This window comes from Odocoileus virginianus, chromosome 21 (assembly GCF_023699985.2).
Source record: "Odocoileus virginianus isolate 20LAN1187 ecotype Illinois chromosome 21, Ovbor_1.2, whole genome shotgun sequence".
In the NCBI taxonomy this organism is placed as follows: Eukaryota; Metazoa; Chordata; class Mammalia; order Artiodactyla; family Cervidae; genus Odocoileus; species Odocoileus virginianus.
Genome location: NC_069694.1, coordinates 29,427,918 through 29,446,876, shown reverse-complemented (window position 1 = coordinate 29,446,876; position 18,959 = coordinate 29,427,918). Strand labels below are relative to the sequence as shown.

Here is an 18,959-nt window from a genome sequence, read left to right as displayed (position 1 = left end):
AATATCTTTGAGATTAGAAATAAATAAATGCTAGATAATGAATTGAAGTGTACATCTCTGGGCAACATGGTACTGATGCCAAAGAAATTTTTATCATTTTTAAACTTTGAGGTTATTTCAATTATTTTACCTTTAAGTGAAATTCCAGACACCATAGTGAATATTTCAAGAATACCACTTATGTGCTAATTAGTATTCTCAATGCTATAGGTCTATTAATTTAATACCTGAACCAATCTTATGAGGTAAATAGTATTACTATGCTTTACAGAAGAGGAAACTGAGCCTCAGAGAGGTTAAGTAACTAACCTAAGGTCACACAGCAAATGGCAGAGCCAGATTTTGAGCCAAGAAATCTTACTGATAACCACTATGCATTACAGTTCCATCATAAAACCTTTTATTTAATTGCTCTGCTCTGCTTTTACTTTAGGATTTTTTCTAATGTGCTAGAACAGGGGGAAATATTTTTAATCCAACATTTAAAAATTCTTACTTTAGATAAGTCAAGAAATTTTAGTGAAGCATTTTACCACTACTGAACTAAACAAATCTGAGCTATATAAAATGATTTTCTTAAGGTTCATGCAATTTTGATGCATTAGAACAGTTCATGAAGTTCAATAGCTTTAATTTCTATATGTTATATGTGATTTGTCATTTTGACACTATGGTTAATATAATCTAAAGAAGGTTGGAATACTACTACAGTAAAACTGATTTTAAAAAGCCAATTATCCAGCCTAAAACTGTATTTAACTATTTATACACTTGAAACTAACATAATATTATATGGTGACTATATCTTAATTTTTAAAAATTTACTTATGTGAGAAATTCTTTTTCATTTTGGCATTTTTTCATATCCTTTTATAGTTAAACATTTTTGTACACCCTTGCAAGGTTTGTGTCTCTGTGACATAAATAAAGGTGACAAATTAATACAGACTTTGAAATTCAGCAAATAATTTTGTTACATTTTTTTCTTTACATGCCCTCATTTTCTGTTTTCCCCAAACACTGATGTATTACCTCAGGCTAAAAATACATTTCATTTCAGAAGTATTCAATCCACTGTGTAAGGCTTGCTTTGTACTTATTTTTCCTTTCAGATTTTTAGTCTGTCACAAGATGAGTATACAAGTTTATTCTGGCAAAAGGGCATCTTTTGTCCTATCCAGTTTCATAAGCTTACTCTCATTCTATTTACTGCTTTTCGTTTTCTTTGTTAAAACTTGAATACAACAAATAAGCAGTGGTTGAGAGCTGCCATTTGTCTCCTCTTCTTCTCTGGGTGTTCCCCTTTACCCTTCATGATCTTTCCAGCATCACAGTGCTAGCCCATCACTTAGTATTTCCTAGGTGCTAATCATGGCTTCCAAGGTGGCACAGTGGTAGAAAATCTGCCTGCCAATACAGGAGACATAAGAGATGTGGGTTTGATGCTGGGGCCAGGAAGATCACTTGGAGTAAGAAATGGCAAGCCACTCCAGTACTTTTACCTGGAAAATTCCATGGACAAAGGAGTCTGGCAGACTACAGCCCAGGGGGGTGCAAAGAATCAGACAGGACTGAGTACACAGACACACAGCCACCGTATTTAATGTTTTACAAGCATTGTCATAATTAATCTCTATAAAAATCTTAATAATACGTGGGATCTATTTTTATGTCTATTTGCAGATAAAGAAAATGAAGCAGAAAAGAGTCCAATGCTCATGACTGAGTTTGAACTCAGTAATTTCTGCCTATAAAACCGGCCCCCCTAAAAGACAGCCTCTCCAATGAAGTAGGTGTGACCTCTGGGATTGACTGACCTCTGACCATCTTGGGACCTAAATCTGCACTTCATTTTGGTCAGAAAATTTGATTTAAGGTAAATAAATAATAAGGTTAGAAATTTTAGTTAGCAATATGCAAATAGTCAAGGCTTCCCTAGTGGCTCAGTGGTAAAGAATTCGCCTGCAAGGCAAGAGCCACAGAAGACACAGGTTTGATTCCTGGGTTGGGACAATCCCCTGGAGAAGAAATGGCAACCCACTCCGGTATTCTTGCCAGGAGAATCCCATGGACAGAGGAGCCTGGCAGGTTACAGTCCATGGGGTGGCAAGAGTCAGACTCGACTTAGCGACTAAATCACCACCAAGCTGTAGTTTACAAATGATTTTTATAGCCTTTTATTCAGAGTTAACATAGTTTCATAGATTTAATTGTTACATAGGCAAATTATGGGGAACATCAGTTATATGAGGGAGATTGTTTTCATAAACATTAAAAATTATACTATTTCACACTCTTGCATTTATAAATCGTGTAATATGGCATCATTCTGTATGAAATAATTTTAGCTACTTTCTTAGGCAGTGTGAAACATTTGTACACACCTAAAACTTGTGTGTATGGACATTTGACTCAGATATTTATTTTCAAGTTAAGTGTTCAGTAAACAAATACTAAATAAATATCTACTATACGTGGCCACTGGGTTAGTCCTTGTGGATACTGTAAACATTTTTGATTCTTGGATTTTTTAATAGTAGTTATGACTGAATGAAGATACCAAATATGAGTGTTTCTTTGAATGAAAAGCAACATGTATAGAGTTTCAGAAATCTTTTTCTGTTTTAAAATCTCAGCCGCTTGCAAAATAGGTTTGATTATTTAGAGAGGTCTATAAATTACCCTTTATTCAAAATGTCTGTAGTTTTAATCACGCTATTTTAGTTGCAATAGATTGTAAATTTGCAATAAAATAACAAGAGGGGAGGTTGTAACAGATGTTCTGTCAGCACATGTGATTTCATCTGAGATAATCAAGCATTCATCATGCTTAATCTTCATCAATTGAAACATACAGATTTTCAATAATGTGAGCTCTGTACATTCAAAGGGCTTCTGATACTTAGGAAGAAATTTTTTTTACTGGGACTTTTTTTGTATAATGGCTAATTAAACCCAAGTGTTGCTTCATCTATTACAAATCAAATTGTTTTATTTAGTTGTATTTTTTTTTACTTGATTATAAAGGTGGCTAGGTACAGACCTTTTTTTGGTAATTCATTCCATACATTTATTTGCACAAGACAAACATTTCACCTAAATAAGTAAAGTGTTTTTTTGCACAAGACAAATATTTCACGTAAGTAAAATCTAGCTTAATTAATTAATTGCAATTTGTAAATAATGATGTTAAATAATTTCTTTTAAATATAATACTCAGATGGCAGTTTATTTGGTTTAGATAACTATAGAATCCTGTTGAACAGATTATTAATAGTAACATTTTCAAAAAGAAAATATAATTAGGCCTTCCTCAGGTCTATATGGGCTTCCTGGCTATCACAGACAGAAAAGAATCTGCTCGCAATGTGGGAAATCCAGGTTCCATCCGTTGGTTACGAAGAGCCCCTGAAGAAGGGAATGGCTACCCACTCCAGTATTCTGGCCTGGGGAATTCCATGGACAGAGCAGCCTGGCAGGCCACAGTCCATGGGGTTGCAAAAGGTCAGACACAACTGAGTGACTAACACTTTAACTTTCAGGGTAATTACTACTTTCCTTTCAGATCTATATACAATGAAAATAAATTTAACTGAAAATATAGTATTTCCTAGAAAGTGTTTTAGAGTATTCTTGGACTTTACAAAATATGGGGCAAAATAAAATAGGAAAGAGTTGGAAAATACTTTTCAGAATGTCTTTCCATTTATTCTGAAAAAAATTCTCACTTTAATCTGGATGATGTTATAAAATATTTCAGAAGGGAAAATCAGAATTACATGCCTCTGATATCTGTCTGAGATTTTACAAAGAACTTCCTCTCCCAAACTCTACCTCTATGATTATTTAGTTATATATTTGTTAATCAAATTCTCTTTTTCTAAAAGAGATGCAGGCTGAAGTCAATGAAATTTTATTGGAAATTTATTTCCTTTTATCTTTTAAGAAGAAAGAAATTTGGGGAGAGAGAAAAAGGCATATTATGATAAATTATTTTATGATTAATATTTATACAGAACATACTTTATAGTAAGAGCAATCTGAATTAAATGCAGATACATTTTAAAGCCACTACTCTAATTAAAAAAAATTCTGTAGCATTTTCTTTGCTTTTACAGCTCAGAAAACATATTAAAAATTTTAAATATATTTGCTAACTTCCTACACTTATCAGCAGCAATGCCATGTAGAAACTTGGCAGTTCTTGCTATTACCAGAACATAAGCTTAATTTGTTGAAAGTGTGACCAATTTACCCATCCATGCCTTTTGTTTTAAAGTGCAGACCTGCCTCATGGGACTTCAAAGAATATGCTGAATAAACGAAGTGACAATCGTTTTATACTAGGAGATAATCTTAGAATGGACAGGGAGGCCTGGCGTGCTGTGATCCATGGGGTCGCAAAGAGTCGGACACGACTGACCGACTGAACTGAATCTTAGAATGCCACTAAAAGAAAATTTGTAGGAATGCTAACTTTTTCTCTTGTTAGACCCATTGCCAAGTTTTAAGAACAAAAAGGAAGAATATGAGAACACTATCATACAGAATTTTCGGAATGAGAAAATAATTCCTTTTCCCTTTACTTCCTAATTTGTGAAGCTGGTGTTATATTACTCAGAAAATCATTTCAGTTCAGTTCAGTTGCTCAGTCATGTCCCGACTCTTTGTGACCCCATGAACTGCAGCACACCAGGACTCCCTGTCCGTCACCAAATCCTGGAGTCTACTCAAATGCAGGTCCATTGAGTCAGTGATGCCATCCGACTATCTCATCCTCTGTCATCCCCTTCTCCTCCTGCCTTCAGTCTTTCCCAGCATCAGGGTCTTTTCCAATGAGTCAGTTCATTCACATCAGGTGGCCGAAGTATTGGAGTTTCAGCTTCAGCATCAGTCCTTCCAATGAATATTCAGGACTGATTTTCTTTAGGATGACTGGTTGGATCTCCTTGCAGTCCAAGGGACTCTTAAGAGTTGTCTCCAACACCACAGTTCAAAAGCATCAGTTCTTTGGTGCTCTCTTTCTTTACACTCCAACTCTGCCATCCATACATGACTCAGAAAATAAAACTCCACAAAGTTCAAAGGACAGGGTCAAGTTTTTTTTCAAGACAAAGTCATGGTTTTCTCAATGGCTGCTGGAACAAGTAGATAGGTTGCAGGCTTTCTCTGTGGGTTTTTCCCTTTGAAACAATGCGTGAAACACTGACCATCTTAAATTGGTGTTGCCTCCTTAAATAGTTGATTAGTCAAACCTTGAGTTATTTTACATAGACAGCTCTGGGCGTATACTGGATGGGAACTCATATCTCCAGGATAATGCCAGAACCAGGGATTTTCATCAGTCTACAAACTCAAAATAGAAGCATTGCCATCAGATCCCTTTCAGGTCAGGTCAGTTCAGCCGCTCAGTCGTTTCCTAGTCTTTGCGACCCCGTGGTCTGCAGCACATCCTTTAGGGATTAAGAATTCCTTCAATAAGGAAAATGTGGCTTCCAGCAGCATGAGTGACTTATATGTACTGATTTGAGACTAGCCAATCAGCTTCCAAGTTTGAAATTCCCCTAACCCCTAAATACTATCCTGGAGTCTGGAGCAGAAAGGCAGCTTTGAGCCCTATCTCCTTGCTGGTGGACCTCAAAATAAAGCTCTTTTCTTTTTTTCAAATGTTAATGCCAAAGTATTTGTGTTTACATGTGAGGGTCACTAAGCTCTTGCTGGGTAACAATGCCACCTGGGCTCAGAGGAGGGTTGATGAAAATGTACTATTGTCTTACAACTCAGACGGTTTTCAGTCCCCTGTGCTGCCTTGCTCTGTGTCTGACCATACTCTCTCTCAGTACTAACCAATTTGGCTCTCTAGTTATTTTTTCTGCTCTCTCTCATCACTCTCCCCCTCTCAAGGGCACCCTCCTCCTCCTTTTCCTTTGATTTCTTCTTTCTTTTGTCTCCATACATTTTCTGTCAGATAGTTGCCAGAAAGAAGCAAGATGGAAAGAAAATATTTAGGAGCTTTCTCTCTGTAGCTGGTGTTGTGTTTGATTTTATAGTTCTGGGAAAAAATGATGTTACAATTTTTAAACTATAGTGATATAAGGGCAATGAGTAGCGTGTGTGATGTGTACTTCATGAAGAGAACTGCAATTCAAATCTGCATCATTACTTACTGGTAAGAGAAGTCATTCTTCCTGAGGTAGTAGCTATTTTGCCTTCTTGAGAATAGTTTCCTCACAAGGTCACTTGCCAAGATCATATTTTCATTGGTGTGAAGAATACAGTTGGCGCAACTGCCTCAGTATGTTAAGTATGTAGCTAGGGCAAGTAAGTAACTATTTGTTACAGCCCAGAATGAGACTATTGTAAGAAAATCCGATGCTTTCATCACAGGTCTAAAACCTGTGTCTAACAAAAATAACAGCCTTAGCCAAATGTAGATGTCACATATTAAATCTCTAATCAAAAACAAAAATCAGGACTAGTTTTGGTATTGGTGATCACAAACTTGAATATTCAAATTATTTTTGTTCCATCAAATTAAGTAAAATGAATTCTACTAGAAAAATTTCTAAATTAGTAAAATTTAATGAATAAATTTAAGACATTTAGTCCTTTTCAGTTCTCAGTATGTTCTGTATATTTACTGATCTCAGTGATCTTCCACTAGTTGCAGTGCCAAGAACTTTATTGATGGGCAAATGGTACCCAATCTCATGGAATTCTAAGATTCTCTACAGGCATCTTTGTCTGCCCATTTTTCAGAATACACTACAAAATCAGTTTTCGGATACCAATACTGCTCCAGTAATATTTAAAATATATTTCTTAAGTATAAAAGCAGAGGTTCCTTTGTGAATCCCAAGAATTCCCTTGGGGTATTTTGGTAGTGGTTGTTGATTATGATGATGCTGTTGTTGCTTTGTCAAATATGCCACATGGGATGAGAGAAACCAAAAGTATTATAGAGAAATTCATTGCATGGGATAGAGTTCAGTTTGCTGTTAATATGGAGCTCTTTGAAAAGTTAAAATCCATGAATGACCTATCAGTTTGCTGACCATTTAAAGGAAATAGAATTAGTGTTTATGAAACAGACTCATGATTAAAACCTTAATGACAAACTTCAGAAAGGGCAATGAAAGTAACATTAAAAAGCCAAGTAAGTCCCTGGAGAGTCTTTTAAACTTCCTCTACAGAATAGTTTCCACACTATTTAACAGCCTCCCCAGCGGGATTAAAGAGATCTGAACAGCAAATCTATTAATACAATGCTGGCATATGGAATCAGGTGCAGTAGGGGGTTAAAAAAGGGCTTGAGACTGTGGGAGGCATCTCTGTAGAATATTCTTTGTTAAGCACAAGGTGACTGTGACAAATAATGAAAATTAGTGCATATATCTAAAAACTTAGCATGAGAAAAGCACATGTTCTTGACACATATTGGATGTTTAAGTAGCAAGTATGTTTGTCAAAGTTTAATATTTTTCCTATCATATTATTCATCTAGCTATCTCAAATGATTTTTGGAGGTAGTACAAAGGTATTTTTCTACATATGTGTTCTGGCAAATTGTCATCCTTAATTCACAGTTTTCATATAGATGAAGAAATAGATATGTGGTCCTCTTTATGCAGATTATGCACAATTAAATGCTTTGGTTATGGTGACAGCAAAGGTCAATGAAGGGCAGTTAAGTTACCAAAACAATTTTAACACTATAATCTTAGAAACTCTCTGTAATTGCCTTTTTCCTGGTAAGAAGATTCTAGGCAGTCAGTTTCTTCTCTGCTGGCTAAATAAGCAAAGTAGAGTAGTTTTTATAAGAATGCCCAACCCTCAGCTTGTGTCCTGTAGTATTTTCATTCTTAACTTGAGGGGACTTGATACAGGATTTGTTCAAATTTAAAAGATAGGGAATTCAAGTATTTTAATCCAAACTTTTGGATGTAGATTTAAATATACTGGAAAAAACACTGACTCCTAGATTGTGGTCTTATAGCATTTTAATTGTAATCTTCATTGGGCTTGCTATAAGTATTTATTTGAATATAATAGGAAATCATGTTACAAACCAGAATCTGCTATGGATTGATAGTTTTTTTAATATGCAAATAACATTTTAAAATATTCTAAATATTACTACATCTGACACTTGTTTTCTAGGAAATGTTATGACCAAAATCTGGGTTTTGATATTTCATGGAGAAACCCATGAATAAAAATAGTTTAAAAATCCTGAATTTGGACTTATCCAGAATTGGGGATTGTTTAATTAGCATGTCAGCCCAGAGAAATGAACACTACTTTGCTATTGTTTTTTTCCCAAGCACAAACCCAGTATAGGTGATTGAAGATTCTCACTGATCTGTGAGATCAGCGAGAATGTGCCTTATGTTACTCCTCGGCTCATTGATGAAGCACTGGGTTTGAAACCACTGGGGCAACAAATATCTCCGCCTCTAACAGGGAAGATCAACCAGAGTAAACGTGCAATCTAGGAGGGGCGGGCCATCATTTCTGCTCTGAAGTGTCCCACACGTGCTTGCAAAGATAGAGGATAGGCAAACAATTTTGAGAAGGGAGTATTTTATTGCATTAAAAAATTTCCCTTGAAAGCAAAGATTATTACTCTACTAGCTTCTAATGTGAAAAAATTGACAGTAATAAACTGTAGCAGTTATAAAAAAAAGTGCCAAGTTGTCAACCCATTTTCTTCAGATTGGATGAAAAGTACATGATAAAAATCTTAGATTTTATGTGTATAATATACATAATTTATATATATTAGATAGAAAAGTATTTAGAACTATTTAGACATATATTAGATAAATGAAAACCTGAATTTACATATGACCAAATGTATGTGTAATGTAAATATCTATATGTAAATAATGTTTATATACAAATGAACTTCTATCAATTAAAAGTTCATTCAATTCAGTGAGTTTATATTTTGAAACAGATGAATAACATTAAAAAAATCCCCTTTAAGAGCATTAATTAAATTAGTCAAGTGAAAATCAGTTTAGCGTATTTTTAGCATTTCTTTATGCCCAAATGGAGAAGGAAATGGCAACCCACTCCAGTATTCCCATGAACAGAGGAGCCTGGTGGGCTACAGTGTATGGGGTCACAAAGAGCTGGACACAGCTAAGAGACTGAGCACAGTGCCCTAATGATATTAGACCATTCTTCCAAAATGAGCAGTTTGGTAAGATAGTAAGAAAGAACAATTTAAGCTCACTTGGCTTTGAATGTGAAGTTTCTTTATTCCTGGAGTGAGCCAAAAACAAGTAATGGAAGTTTGGCCTAAGGTGTAAAAATAGAGGGAGGTTGGTTATTCAGTTCAGTTCAGTCTGTCAGTCATGTCTGACTCTTTGTGACCCCCATGGGCTGTAGCATGCCATCACCAACTCCTGGAGCTTGCTCAAACTCATGTCCATTGAGTCAGTGATGCCATCCAACCATCTCATCCTCTGTCGTCCCCTTCTCCCGCCTTCAATCTTTCCCAGCATCAGGGTCTTTTCAATGAGTCAGTTCTTTGCATCAGGTGGCCAAAGTATTGGAATTTCACCTTCAGCATCAGGACTTCCAATGAATATTCAGGACTGGTTTCCTTCAGGATTGACTGGGTTGATCTTCTTGTAGTCCAAGGGACTCTCAAGAAGTCTTCTCCAACATCAACTTCAAAAGCATCAATTCTTCTATGCTCAGCTTTCTTTATAGTCCAACTCTCACATCCATACATAACTACTGGAAAAACCATAGCTTTGACTAGATGGACCTTTGTTAGCAAAATTGGTTAGTAAAAATACATTTTCCATTCTTATGGAGCTACTCATGATTTTGGTGAGAGTAAATCTCAGCATGACTTTGAATAATGTATTTCAAATGCAGTATCTGTCTGTACTGATTTACTTGATATTTATTTTTACATTACTTTAATATATGATTTATCCTGCCTATCATGAAGTGGGTATTTATTAAATAATTGAAGAATGAATGTGTATGAAATTGTCATTAGTAATTAGGGTCTGAGTATACTTTGGGTGTTTGCTAGGCAGGAAGGTCTGGTGAGAGAGAAGAGCTCTGGAATTCAATCTGCAAAATACTATCCATTAAAGTCTGCTGTGTGCATAGGGAAAATCAAGAAAATCCCAGTTTTTTTTTTTTAATATATGAAAAATTTGATCATGACAGTTATAAATACATTGCTAAGCTGTCCTGCATGATATTGGGTGGCTTTTAAAAAGAAACACAAACAAGTTCACAGAAACTTAGAAGTGGCTACAACACCTTTTGGTAATTGGTGGCAGTTTGTCATTTAAATGTGTTTCTACGAATATGTGTAAAAATATAGGATAAAATTACTAATTAAAACTCAAACACTAAAGCATCATTTAATGCTAAGTGTTCTAAATTATCTAATTACAAAATCAAAAATTAAATCATGTGTAGCAATGACAAATATTGTCAAATGACTCACTTCCTACTATTCTTGCTATTACAGAAAAGGTGGTCCATTGAAATCACTGGTATCTGTTGAAAAGTATAATTGGAAAACAAAAATTCTGTTTAATCTAGGAGTATTTGAAGTAATAAACATTTCAGATTGTGATGTTATTTTAGGCAGGGACTAAAGAAATTATCAAAATTCTCCAAATGCTTTTGAAAATAACACATTTATACATAAGAGGAGAAACTGTCAGTCATTCAGCCTTCATTTTTCAGCAACTGGCTTCCACTCTTCCTGGTATACAGAGTGAGGCTGGGCTGTGAGGGCACAGCAATTTTGGCTCAACATGAGACATTCTGCTGGGCAATACACGCTTCACACTTACCTGCAGGGCTGTCCAAGTTTCATTAGGCTGCAGGTTGAAATATTCTACAGATTGGCATATAGTATGTGTTGTGTGTTCCTTCCTTTTTATCGATTGGCGGTCCTCTGGTGTGTGGATATATCCAAGTTTGCTTAACTATTCATCTATTGCCAAACATGTGGGTGAAACCTAGTTTTTGGCTATTACATACAAAGTTACTGTGAACATTTGTATGCACCTCTTTGCTTGGACGTGTGCATTCAAGTTTTAGAAAATTTGAAAAAAAACTAAGTTTCTGCTCTGAGGAAATAATATTTTCACATTTAAGATTGGCAGTATTTTTAAGCACTGTCAGTTTTGATTAGTATGTCTGGGAGTCATGGGTACTCCTTTACATGAGCAAACTGGATAACAATCTTCTCAAGGGCTTTTTGATAAACTTTTAGCAAAGTAGAAATATATGCTTATCTTTTGTTCTTGAAATTCTCACAATTTCCTAAACTGTTGTGAAACTTACCCACTTACGTGCCTCTGTTTCTCACCAGTGTAAAGAGAATAATACATGATACATATCTCATAAGGTTAGTACATTATTCACAGGATTATAATAAGCATTAAATAAATTAATTCATGAGAAATGTTTTCCATACCAAAAACTTTTACTTCTTTCTTATAATGTCTTACAGGAATTTCTTCTTCAGAAATATCTTGTTAACTATATAAGGGATGTATGTTTAAGGGTGTTCACTACAATAATATTGTTATAATGAAACATTGGAGATAATCCAAATGAACTTCAGGGATTATTAAATCAATTATGGTACATCTTTAGGAGGTAGGATAGAGAAAGGATGCAAGTGGGTGCTAGAGAAGAATGGCTGATTCTAAATCCTACCTTAGTCCTTCCTAGCTGTGAAACTTGGTTAATACCCACCTTTTAAAAATTTATAAGGAATCAATGAGATGTTATGTATTAGTTGCACAGAAGAGAACCAGGGCACAGGAAGCACACAATAAATCCTTAAGTCATAGTATCACCATGGAATATATGCACCTGTTATAAAAATACAATCAAGTCTGCCATGTGTTGCCACTCATTAGAGAAAGGTGTGTTTTTTTCCCCTGTATATATTGTATGGGCTTCCTTGGTGGCTCAGTGGTAAAGAATCTGCCTGCTAGTTCAGGAGACCTGGTTCGATCCCTGGGTGAGAAACATCCGCTGGAGAAGGAAGTGGCAACCCTGCTCCAGTATTCTTGCCTGGGAAATCCCATGGATAGAGGAGCCTGCTGGGCTGCAGTCCATGAAGTCACAAAGAGTTGAACGTGACAGAGCACACACACAGTTACTGTATGATGGAAGAAAGATAAAATACCCACTTCTGTGTCTTTAGACTTGGGTGTAAATGTTCATGTGTTAACTATTTCTTTATTCTCTAATTATAGGAAGGAAAAAATAATCTTTAAAAAAATTTTATTGATGTATAGTTGGCTTACAATGTTATGTTAGTTTGTGGTGTATAGCAATTGATTCAGTTACACACATATATGTTCTTTTTCATATTCTTTTCCATTATGGCTTTTCACAGGATATTGAATATAGTTTAGGAAGGAAACAATAGTAAAGCATATTTCAAATTTCTAATTCAAGTTTAAAAATTTTCATTACAAGTGAAAATTTCAATATGTAAAATTTTAAAACAACAGAAAAGACTGAAAATCAAAGTTAAAGAATGACTTCTTAGTCTTTCAGTACTTGGAACTTGTGAATTTAAGAAACATATGTTATATATTTATGTACACAGGGAATCACAAAAGTTAAATGTTCTGTTGAAAAGATTACTGTGACTGGCAATAGTGACTGTCATTTTATAATATTCCTTTATATTGCAATGCCTTAACATGAAAAAACAAAAATAGGAATGGTTATGCTAAAAAACCAATTTTGTTTTCTATGCTACTAAATCTCTTTAGGAGCAAAAATTCTTTCATATACAGGTTGTTTAAAAGATATTTAAATAATTTTGTGAAATAAACAAACTTAGAGCCTTACTCAGATTTTATAAAAAGTTCGTTTTCATTCATTGAAAAACCAAAAATAGAGTAGATGTGCATGCAAAGATAAATAAAAACACTGGCTGCAGCTCAGTAAAGGTGACAGTTTGTCTTTCATGCTAATTTATGTACGGTATAATAAGTAACCACTAAATGTAGTGGCAGGGGGAAATTTGGCTGGAATTGTTCCTTTTACAAGGCGCAACCACACTTCCTGCCCATAATTTAATTCTAATAAGGCATCCCCAGTCAAAACCCTATCACAGTGTATTTCACTGTTACCATTTTCAGACTCAAATGCAAGCTTGTCTACTCCATCAACAACTAAAAATCCAGAGATATGAGCACTAACTGACTCAATGGTATACTTAAAAACATACACCCCAAGATAGGGGATTCTGAATTTTCCAGTTCTTGGAGTATATGAGGCTCCATAGTTGACATCCAAGTTATTAAATAAGATAGGACCAGGTGTAGTCATTCCGTAAGTATGAGATGCAAAAAATGCCACCATCGGTGCATATCTGTAAGTTCCTTTTGAAAAATCTGTAGGTGGAAAAAAATGGAAAGAGTTGATTTTCATGTTTTGATCTTGTTTTGTTTATATCTTTATTCTTTACCTCAGTTATAAAAAGGGTTAGTAGAAGTAAAACAGTCATTCATTGGACTTAACAAGGTCATGTGTGTCTGGATGCCTGCCTCTTTTCTCGCCTGAACTACCCAAAATTGCTTAGTCTCTCTGAGACTCAGTTTCTCCATTTAGATCAGGGTAGAATGACAGTAACACTCAATACATCTCTCATAAAAACGCCTCAAAGATTAATTTGTGTGTGGCTTTGATCTCTCCAGAGATGAAGGAATTCAAAGCATTTTATGATTATTATGGTATGCCAGAATGTTTTAAAGCCTCTTGCATGAATTAAAGCTGACATGATGTAGAAACAATTTTTCCTGCACGTTGTCAAACAGTTTCTGGAGGCTAACACGGAAACCCAGTGAAATCATATGCACTATAGAGAGGCAGACAAAAGCAATCTTCTATGTAATTAATGCCAAATGTACTTACAAAGGCTGAGATTTAAAAGCAGACTAAAAAATTCACTCTTTATTATGCAGCATATTATTAGGAAAAGCCTGGTTTGAAACATATTTTTGCCATCATTTTAAAGAGAATATATATTAAGCACTGAACACATTTTCTTGTGTGCAAATAAAAAATGATACACTCTAGAAGTATATAACAACCAATGCTTATGAAAGTAAATGGACAAAAAGGCATCTTGCGCTACTCACTACATTTTAGCATAGTCTAACAACCCTCAGCCAGTCAGCATGGTACTATGACCTTCATAGAAGACATACTGCTATACACTTATTAAAGCTTTATTTATGGGATCAGATTTGATATGAATCAAAGATGCATTCTTATTCGAGGAGAAAAAGTTTATATATATATGTATATGTGTATATATGTATACATATATATTATATGGCATATATATAATATATATTTTATTTTAAGAAAGTATAATCTATATTTTCTTATGCAATCTATATTTTCTTTTAAGATGCACTAGAAAAAACAAATTGGGGGATTTTTAATAAATCGCTTCTATTAAACCAACATTGAAAATTTCATATAGTGTATATGAATTAGTTTACCTGACAGAACCATGTATGTTATTCAGTAAATTTCAGAAGTAAAAGGAATTAATCCTCAAGTGAGTCCAGATTAAGCAGGTCTAAACATGCATTTGTAAACATTTCAAAGAATATTTTTGTTTATGACAATGAGCAAATCCAAGGACACATGTACTTTCTTACCTGGAGCTAAAGCATCTTCTCCTGCCAGCTTGACAGTACAGTTGTCACCAGTGAAAGGATGTCGGCAAGCACAGATAAAGCTAGTTCTTGCATTTATGCATGTACCCCCATTCCGGCATGGGGATCTACTACAGTATGAATACTCCTCTGTTACTGAAAAAGAATCAAGATAAAAGAGGCTAAAAGTGACCTATCTTTCTGTTGATCTCAAATTAGAGTTTGCAGCAAAATGGGAAAAACACTGAGTCAGAAATAGGAAAAATGCATTCCCAGGCCCAGATCACCCACCAATGCAGTCATGGGATTTCACGAAATCTCTGAACTCTTTGCACTGCTTCTGAAGCGCTTTCCTGCTTCTTGGAAATGAGAATAATTCTGTGATCCACTGCATTTATTTGTGTTAAATATTAAGATTTTTGTCAGCTGTAGAACTGATAGGCTATCTGGACACACAATCACATACAATTGAAACCAGTGCATGTCGAGGGTAATATTTCAAATCACAGAAGGAAAACAAAGTCTGTTCAATAAATGGTGCAAACAGTATATTCATAAAAATATAAATTCCATGTGCATAAAAATACTAAATGTGAAAAAATGATTGCATTATAATCAAATAAACAATATCTTTGCTGAGCTTTAAAATTTTGGAAAGCTTTTTCAACACAAAACAAACCCCAGAAACCATAAGAGAAAAATCCTGATGTTTGACCACCTAGACCCAAAACTCATTGGCAATGAAAGCTGTACATTATCAAATTTCAAAGTGCTAAGAAAGTATTTTTTAACAGATACAACAATCTAATGACTAATATCTATAACAAATAAGAAGTTCTGACTAATCCCCACAAAAAAGAGTGTAACCCTGTAAAAATAGTGGCAAATGGGCAAGGAATATGAGCTGGGAAGTCAGTGAACAACTACAGTTCAAAACTTATTCAACCTCATTACTAATTAAGGAGTAACAAATTACCATCAACAAGGTTTTATATCCGGTGGCAACATTTAAAAACAAAACAGTCATGCAGAAAATGAACATTCTCGTATAATGTTGGTTTGACCTTATATTGTTGGAACTTTTGAATAGGACAATTTGACAGAATTAAAAATGTTCATTTGCTTTGAGCCAGAAATTTCTTCCAGCACAACATATATTCCAGATACACGTGCGCAAAGATAATGTTCAAGAAATTTCTTCATGATATCATTTGCACTAGTGAAAAATAGTAGGACCCCTAAACGACCACTAATGAAGGGACTTATTAAATGAATTATAGTATCTTTTCAGCAGAGCTTCCCTGTATCTCAGACGGTAAGAATCTGCATGCAGTGCCGGAGACCTGGTTTCTATCTATGGGTCGGAAAGATCCTCTGCAGAAGGAATGGCAACCCACTCCAGTATTCCTGCCTGGAGAATCCCATGGACAGAGGAGCCTGGCGAACTACAGTCCATAGAGTCGCAAAGAGTCAGACACGACTAAGAGACTAACAGTATTACTACCACTCTTTCTTCAGCAAGAAATATTAGACAGCAGTAAAAGAGTGAGATAAATCCCCAACATACTCAATTTGCTGAAAGACAGTGTTTCAGTTAACTTATTAGATATAGAATAATTTCAGTTATTTAGAAAGCCTCAAATTATAAATATGGTTATAAATGATAAATATGGTTATAAACGTAATGTAGAAAGAAAAGGTTGGAAGAATACATTACTGGATACAGTTACCACTATGGCTCCACCTTGTGGAAATAGTGCAAACAGTTTACATTTCACTCATTTCAAAACATGGTCATTGATGATTTTTAAATTTAAGGTTATTTGCTTTAACATTTATCTCAAGAGTGAGACCTATAAATATTTTAAATACATTCTGCTTCATATTTAAATAATTCAAATTCACATAAAATGTGACCAAACTGCATGCCTGTGTAATTAGAATGAAAAAAAATTTTTTGAAGTCTAGTTGATTTACAGTGTTATGTTATTAGTGTCAGGGGTACAGCATAATGATTCAATATTTTAATAAGCTATAGTCCATTAAAGTTATGATAAGATATTGGCTATATTCTCATTTTGAAAAAAATATTTAATGAATATTTGTTAAGTACAGAACCTTGTAACAGAGAGCTGAAGATTGGTTGGCACTGATTTGTCAATTGAAGCTATTTTTATTTCATTATACAGTCAGATATAAATCTACTTTTGTATATCATCTGATTTGTATTATTTTTTAGTTTATTACTAAAATACTTAAAAAATGGTTAGATACTTTTATAAGTTCCTGTATTACATATTTGTATTCAATGGGCATTTGTCTTTGAATTAATAAAAATCATACTCTAAATAAAACATCATGTCTTTTTTTTTTACATCTTTCCTTTTGATAGATTTATATTGATTCTCTTAATTGTTTGATGCTCTGAAGTTCCTGTTGAATTTATCAGGTCTGTGTGCGTGCTTAGTCACTCAATCGTGTCCAACTCTTTGCAACTCCAGGATTGTAGCCTACCAGGCTCCTCTGTCCATGGGCTTTCCCCAGAAAGAATACTGGAATGGGATGCCATTTCCTTCTCTAGGGGGATCTTCCCTACCCACGGATCAAATTCATGTCTCCTATGTCTTCTGCATTGCAGGTGAATTCTTTACCTGCTGAGTCATCATGTTATTGCTCATTTGTTCCTACTTTCAATTAGAGTGTGAGCTTTTGTGAGGACAGGGCTCAGGGTTTCCACTTTTTAAACTTTGTGTCACTACTGACTAGCATGGTGCTTGACATATAGAAGTACTAAACTGTCTTTTTAAAGACTAATAAACGAATCAATGGAATATTGAGTAGATGATCTCATCCTTTATCTCTCTATTTTTTCTTCATTTTTTCTCAAAGATCAGGTACAGTTTGATGCTATGATGCCATTGGCATGTTTTTCTAGAGACATGGAATTATTTCAAGCAAACTTTCCACAACTTCTATCTTGGGTAGAATGTCAAACTCTTTCCAGTCCATTTATTTTCTTTGATGAAGATCACCACAATTAAGTTCTGCCAACTCAATATTCTCTCATCTTGTGCAAATAGCATGACTAATCTGTTAATATTCATTTCCCTGATCTGAACAGGACTAAAATTCCTTTGCCACTGTATTGGAATGTTTCATAAGTCTCAATTTGTTCTGGTCTTTGCTTTTTGAACCCTGATAGGTGCTCAAGTTATACTTTTCTATTAATCCTACTTCCATATTTTATAAAGGCTCATGTTAAATTTGAACTGCTTGAAGAACTCCTTACATTTTCAAAGCACTCTGTCTTTGCCAGTATTTACCATTCTTTATTTTAATTGCTTGTTTAATGTCTGAACTCCATGAGAAGAGAGGTTGTGTTTCATTTACCCCTCTATCCACTTAATTTTTCTCAGTGCTCATTCAGCACTCATTCAATAGGCATTTGATGAATAATGAAGGGACACTTCATACTGATGTCTTCTGCTTCTATTTTTGTTTATAGTACACCTAGCACCATACATGTTTTATATAATATTTTTATTTATTATTAAATTATTTTTATTTTTAATGCTTAGTTATAGATTAGCATCAAGATTTTATTCTTTTATTTCATCATTTAAGTAATACATTGTGCAGGATTGGTAACTCTGATCCCTGCTGAGGTCAGGATAGAGTTTCTAACAGACTAGTGAGAGGACCTCTCAGTGCCTCTGGCAAGTTTTTTCGTACACAGAGGAAAGCACTATATAAATCCACTAGTATCTGCTCTAGATACTGTGTCCACACAACATTATAACTTTTCTTTACCTTTCATCCTGATGCCAATGCTAACATATTTTCACACTCATACTAATGTATATGCTAATTTTCAGTGCTATTCTGTTTCATCATTTATCAAAACTGTATCAAATAAGTCGTATCCTTTCATTGCTCTAAAAACGCTTCATATGTCCCTTTCCAACAACTCTAGAAATGTGAGCAGTTGTTTATATTATTTTTTCAGATTCATTGCCTATCCATTAGTTGTGAACAGACACTCATACTCTCTTCATTAGTTAGAGATGGATGGAAACATTGTTTTCAACCATCTTTACTACTTTTCCTTCAATTATCAGTTTTTATTTTGTTCTCCTTCTTAAATTCATGTCTGTTGTTCTTGATCTTGTTTCTGGGATCTTTTTTCTCAACACTTCAAATATAATTTAAAGCTCTTTTAATCATATCAGTTATCTTTACCAAATGGATTAGCCCTGTCTCAGATGATTT

At 34.5% G+C, this 18,959-nt stretch overlaps 1 protein-coding gene and 1 long non-coding RNA gene across 5 annotated transcripts in view; one reads left to right on the top strand and one right to left on the bottom strand.

The window, feature by feature from the left end:
- The window catches only part of LOC110133553 (uncharacterized), a 92,962-nt gene that overhangs the window by 36,007 nt on the left and 37,996 nt on the right, over positions 1 to 18,959 (top strand). For 2 of the 4 annotated variants that reach the window (XR_002312795.2, XR_002312796.2), the window contains exon 3: positions 1,684 to 1,876. This is a non-coding gene — a long non-coding RNA (uncharacterized lncRNA). Of the gene's footprint in view, positions 1 to 1,683; positions 1,877 to 15,970; positions 17,045 to 18,959 lie in introns of those variants that run through there. The other 2 variants (XR_002312798.2, XR_002312797.2) reach the window with 2 other exon arrangements.
- The window catches only part of MMRN1 (multimerin 1), an 81,099-nt gene continuing 74,411 nt past the window's right edge, over positions 12,272 to 18,959 (bottom strand). Inside the window, exons 8-9 of the mRNA XM_020887587.2 lie at positions 14,694 to 14,846; positions 12,272 to 13,415 (exon numbers count right to left, since the gene is read on the bottom strand). Coding sequence (XP_020743246.2) covers positions 12,994 to 13,415; positions 14,694 to 14,846 — 575 coding nt within the window. The 3' untranslated portion in view covers positions 12,272 to 12,993. The remainder of the gene's footprint in view (positions 13,416 to 14,693; positions 14,847 to 18,959) is intronic.